Source organism: Aedes aegypti, unplaced genomic scaffold, assembly GCF_002204515.2.
Source record: "Aedes aegypti strain LVP_AGWG unplaced genomic scaffold, AaegL5.0 Primary Assembly AGWG_AaegL5_hic_scaff_122_PBJ_arrow, whole genome shotgun sequence".
Taxonomy (NCBI): Eukaryota; Metazoa; Arthropoda; class Insecta; order Diptera; family Culicidae; genus Aedes; species Aedes aegypti.
Window position 1 is genome coordinate 33,676 of NW_018734656.1, and position 6,244 is coordinate 39,919.

Below are 6,244 nucleotides of genomic sequence, written 5' to 3' on the forward strand. Positions count from 1 at the left end.
ACAAAAAATAAGTTAGTTTAAACTTTTTCCCAAATGTTTTTTGAGCGCTACAATATATCATACTGTTATTCGTCAGATTAGCCTGACGATTTTAGTCAGTAATTAACTATCAAGTAATACAAAACTTTGTTTTTAATTTTTGAATTTTAATATTTCGTTTTAGCTTAATTATTGAGGAAAACAAATAAAACAATAAGGTGGGGGGGGGGGGGTGCTTGATAAGCTACGTATTTTCCAAGGGGGGTATCAGCATTTGTGACTAAATGCTATGAGGGGGGAGGGGGGTATAAAAAATCTGTGAACAAATGCTACGTCATTTATGGACGGTCCCTAAAATCAGTGAAAATGGCGTTACCACAACTATAGGAACACCCAAAACTAATTAATTACTTATTCTACTACGATAATTTCAACGACTTCGGAATGGATCAGTTCACTAATTTGACGTTCGAGCGGAGCCAAATTCACTCGTTACCATGGTCACATACATAACACGGCACCGCTAAAATGTCAAATAGTGAACTCGTGCATTGGTCCATACTTTTCGTGTTGACCAGGAGTTTTGACAATTTCCTGAACAAACGATTGCTTTGATTATATTCAATATATAGTCCAACATTTTCGCGTGATCGTTGTAGTTTTTGTAGTATCCTAAAGATGTTACAGCTCATACAAAATTTGAAAAATATTCATACAAAATGCGTTACGAGGGAGTGTCAAAAATGGCCATTTTCGGAGTTATGAAATTTGTGAATAAACCCTAAAATGATTTTGAAGTGTAGAGAAGGCAAAAAATGATTCGACACCGCCATCAGTCACATTCGTTCTCGATTATGTTTTCAATGAAAAGCACGAAACGAAGCACATTGTGCTTTACTCCAAGAGTTTTAAAGAGTAGAGCTGGAGCTATTTTTTGTCTCTCACACGACGACTGGACATATACTGAACTTTAAATATTTACCTGGAGAACCAGATTGTCCACTGGTTCAGTAGTCCAAATCCATCCGAATTGGGAAGCTGGCTAGGGAGACCTTAATCCAACCAGGCAATGGTGCCGTCTTAAATCCATACGATCCGATTCCGAATTACCGCCCCAGCAGACGGGTAGATGTTTATCATGCAATAATTTGATGGCAGGTGTTAGAATTCGAAAATTGTCTTGCTTCGGCTGGACATATAGCAATGGTTCCACTCACCTATGAAAAGGTTCCGTTCGATGGATGTCCAAGCAAGCTATTCTTCGATCCTTTGTAGTGCGCTGCGATCCGCTAATTGTTCGTGATATCGATGGCTACCGCGCCAATTGTCCTTGAATGTGATGGCTACCGCTGATTGTGCCTTAACTATTGGCAAATGGCATGCAATAGCGCCAATTTGTGCACAATAGCTCTTCCAAGTCCTTCCTTCGCTCATCTGGTCCGTACCATCCGGCTCTAAGGACCAAAATGTCAGGGAACGGTATAACTTACTTCGATTGCTCTAGTTGTCGTTCCACCAACACTCGATTTAGGGTTGACCTTGACCAAGGTGAATGGGCATTGGAGTGAATAAACGCCGGATTTATCCTTGATTGGCCTTTTGGAGCAGCATGCCGACTATCCAGAGTCTATCCTTGGTGGGGGGAGGGTTCCAGCGGTCACATTAAATAAACTCGCGGTAACAGTTAAAACAAAAGTCTAAAACACACTACATTTATTTTTATCTTAAGCACTAACAAATTTCGTTCTTAACTCTAACACTTTAAAATAACCGTGCGGACGGTCCTACATCCACGTATACCGTTGACTTGCCGAGATCCAACTGAAGATGCTCTTCACTTTCATCTAACTCGATTGCTCATGCGATGTTTTGGATCGGATCATTTCTTCGGTTCAGTGAGCATTCTCCGTAACTTTTACTCTCGAGACTAAACTCACCACTGCAAGAAGCATGTGCGTGACCGCATTGTCCCGAGTAGATATGCATGAGATACTCAGCATTTAATCTCCGCTGTCCATATACCTTCTACCATCTAGCGTCCACATACTACAGCGAGATGATGCGTGTTCACTGCGATCGTCGAACTATCTCAAATGCTGCAGACTCCAGGGTTGTACTTTAGGAAGGTTGTGTTGATAATAGACACCGTCTATTGTTCGCACCACGCTCGCTCGAATTTATATTTTGTACGATTTTTGACCTAGCTGGCTTGACTCAATCAGAATCTAACGTTCAGTTTTCTTCACTTTTGCGGTACCTTTTCTTCTGAATGTTCGTTGTGCAGCCAAGCATAGGTCCGAACACTATTTTAATTTTAAGTGATTTTAATTTGTTGTGGTGTTTTTGCTGTTGTATTTATAGAGATCACTTTCACTTTTGGTTTTTAATTTAGTTTGTAGGTTTTAATTTTAACTTTTGGACAAACTTTTACAAACTCACGGAACTACGAATCGCATATGGACGGACTATTCTTTCACTCCTCTGGACCAGGAAAACTAAGAGAGCGACCCTATTATTGCAAGGCCTTTTATACCATTCCTGCTAGCTCCTATCCGATTGCCCATTGCCTCCAACTTCATTATTCCGGTGGATAGACGTTGCGTTTCTCGGTGTAAAGTTTTTAGTACAATGGAGGGGTTTTGGTTGGCGTTCGCTCTCAATTTTAAATTCAAAAATTTATTTTTATTTATTTGGTTCTACATCTTCAACACTTATGGTTGCACAGATTGTGACTTAATCTAGATTCCTTATCCTACTAGCAAAAACATTTTTAGAGATATTCAGGTCAAATTTATCGGAAACATCATTAAATAATCTACAACTATCGTCAAAAGGGTCAAAAAAAGCGTATTGAGTGCGTCTAGTAGGAATCCACAAAATAGAACGATTACGAAGAGTGCGTACAGGAGCATAAAAACAAATATTACCTAACAAATAATTACAGTCAATACGATTCATAATCAGGTCAAACACGAATAATCTGCGCAATTTTTTCCTACGGTTCGCTAGCGTTTCTATGTCAATTAGTTGGCAACGGTCTTCATAGGCCGGTAATTCGATGGGATTGGACCACGGTAGACGACGTAACGCGTATCTAAGAAACGATTTCTGGACGCTCTCTATTCGATGGCACTGTTCGTTATGATACGGTGCCCAGACTTGGACAGCATATTCCAAAGTGCTACGCACTAAGGAGCAAAAAAGAGTTTTTAAAGCATACACGTCGTCGAAGGCAGCTGTGTTGCGCCGGATGAAACCCAATAGTGCATACGATTTGGCTGTGACGGTAGAGATATGCTCGTTAAACCTAACTTTAGAATCAATAACGACGCCAAGATCCCGAATTTTGTCAACACGTTTCAATTGTTCACTGTCGAGTCTGTACGGGAAGAAAAATGGAGAGCGCTGACGACTGTAGGATATCACCTTGCATTTCGAGATGTTCACTTGCATTCCATTCCTTCCGCACTAGTCCAAAACAATGTTCAGATCTTCCTGAAGAGCACAGCAGTCCAACGGTGACAATACGGTGCGGTAGATTTTTAAGTCATCCGCGAACATCAAACAATCACAGCGAAGAAGACTACAGATGTCGTTGACGAAAATTATAAAAATAACGGGCCAAGGTGGCTGCCTTGTGGGACTCCGGAGGGAACGGAGAAAGTATCGGAAAATGCGTCGCTAATTTTTACGTAACTCTTACGATTAGTTAAGTACGATGACGTCCAGTTGATGATCCAGTCGGGCAAACCAATGTGCCGCATTTTCTCCACAGCTAACGTGTGGGGCGCTTTATCGAAAGCTTTGGAGAAATCAATATAAACTGCGTCAACTTGCTGCCTCTTTTCGATCCTCTTCGTTAATTTGTTTGCAAATGTCATGGGATTTGTGGTCGTCGAACGGTTTTTCATGAATCCATGTTGACTATCAGATATCACATGTCGGACAGAGCGGTAAAGAACTTCATGAACCATTTTCTCAAGTACCTTACCCAAGCAGTTTAGTATTGAGATCGGCCGATAATTCTCGACATCGTGTATACTGCCACTTTTGTGAATTGGCGTAATACATGCAATCTTCCACGCTTCAGGAAAGATGCCGTCCAATAACGACTTGTTGAAAATAATCGATACTGGTAACGAGAGCGAGGACGCACACTTTTTGAAGAAAACGGGAGGAAGGCGATCCGGCCCAGCACCTTTCGTCGGGTCAACATCTGACAGCGCTGTATGGACATCGTTTGTTGATACTTCCAGGCGAGGTAGATGTACGGAACTGTTAGAAGCAGTTTGAACGGCGTTGAATTGTTGGTTGCTATTGACTGTCAAGCGCAAAACTCAAGACGATCGAAGCGCCATCTCCGTTTTGACATATGAACTATGTTGGAGGGGATCTTTGTTTATTTTGTACCAAGTGCATATCAGTAGTGAAAAGTATTTTCATTTTTATTAACGAATTACGGAGATAACATCGATAATGCAGCAATCAGGTAATGATAAAAAACATGTTTTATCGATTAGTTCAAACATTCTTTGTTTGTATGTAGTTTTCACCCATATATTTGAGATCCGGATTCAAATCGTGAATAAGAGGTTATGAATTATACTTTCAGATTTGAAAAAGTGCGCCCCGGATGTCGAGCTTGAAGTAACCATAGTGGATATTCTGGATTATGTGGGCGAATCTGTGCGGCCGATCAAAGAAGGTTATGCTGTATATGCCGCGAATCATGTAATCTGTATCGGATACCGCCAGCAAGATGCAGTAAATACGGAAGTCACTGGTTACGTGACTCAGACCTCGCATCCTGGATTGGCTCCACATGAAGTGTTCTTGAAGCTGCAACAGGACATTTCTAAATGGACACTGAAATGTTCTTGCAAAGCTGGAACAGCTAAATGCAAGCATATTGTTGCATGTTTGCTCCATATAGAGAAGTAAGTACCGTTGTGGGATACAATTAAAACGCCTTCATATAACTAATCAATTTCAAATCCTTAACAGATACCCAAAACTCGAATACCTTTCATGTACAGACGTGAAACAAGCATGGGGTATGACCAAATCGAGGAGAACGGTGCCTTGGAGGGCAAAGCGAATCAAGGACCTACGCTGCGTGACTCAACCATATGGCCTTCCTTGCTCTGTTTCAAACAGTCAAACCGAGGAGGAAATTTTGTCCACGTCGTTCAAACCGAATTTTATCAGGTAAAAACAAATGTAGTAAATTACTCAAAATGTATACTGATATCATCTAAATGTGTTTCAGTTTCGAAACAATCAGCAATCTTCAAACATATTGAAGGGCGTTTTTTGAACGAGCTCAAAACGTATCCTAATCGAGCCTTGCAGAATTCAGTTGAAGGTGACGAACTGAATATCTACATCACTGAAGAAGAACTCACACGATGCCTGAACCTGAACTTGTCCAAAATTTATGTTCAGGATTGTAATATGAGTTCATTAGAACAATCGGAATTTTATAAAAATTACGTTAATGTTGATATCACTAAGGTAATAAGAATTGCATTGGAAACACGTGACCAATCAACCAATGACTGGAAAATTCACCGTACCAAGAGAATTACGGCAAGTTCGGCTTACAAATTATTCACCTATCTTAAAAATAAAAACCCAGATTGGAGTAAAAAAATTGAGCAATATTGGGATATAAAAGGAATAAATGTTAAAGCCACTAAGTATGGAAAGGACACCGAACAACTTGCATATGACTGCTACAAGAAAAATCGTAATCCTCTTATGAAAAAATGTGGCTTGGTGGTTCACCCCAATGAGTGTTGGATAGCTGGCTCTCCAGATGGCGTCGACGTTTATTCTCAGGTGCTGCTTGAAATCAAATGTCCAGGCAACGAAGAAATGTCGTTAGCGGACCTCTTGGACTCTGCTGCTGTTAGACGATATATCAAAAATTCTACCACATCAGATATTAAATTGTCCGAGCAGCATATGTACTATTGTCAAATTCAGATAAACATGTGGATATTGAATTGTATTACATGCGACTTCATCATATACTCTAAAAAAGATGATGATTTTATAGTAATCGAAGTTCCGTTTGACAAAAGCTTCACACAAAATATGATAAATGAGTTGAAAAAACTGTACTTTAACCGTATGCTGTCACAATTAGTTAAGAATAATGTTTAAATTATGCTGAGAGTAAATATGGTTTGTTTTGCGAATAACTTATTTCTAAAATAAAGAAATCATCAACTAATGGAAATCTTTATTAAGTTTCAGTATT

General features: G+C 39.9%; 1 protein-coding gene across 1 annotated transcript; it reads left to right on the forward strand.

The window, feature by feature from the left end:
• Positions 1 to 4,391: 4,391 nt before the first annotated feature.
• On the forward strand, positions 4,392 to 4,971 carry LOC110680363. The gene is made up of 2 exons (XM_021856173.1): positions 4,392 to 4,468; positions 4,592 to 4,971. Exons 1-2 carry the CDS (start codon positions 4,456 to 4,458, stop codon positions 4,918 to 4,920), a joined length of 342 nt encoding a protein of 113 aa, XP_021711865.1. The 5' UTR covers positions 4,392 to 4,455; the 3' UTR covers positions 4,921 to 4,971.
• Positions 4,972 to 6,244: the final 1,273 nt, after the last annotated feature.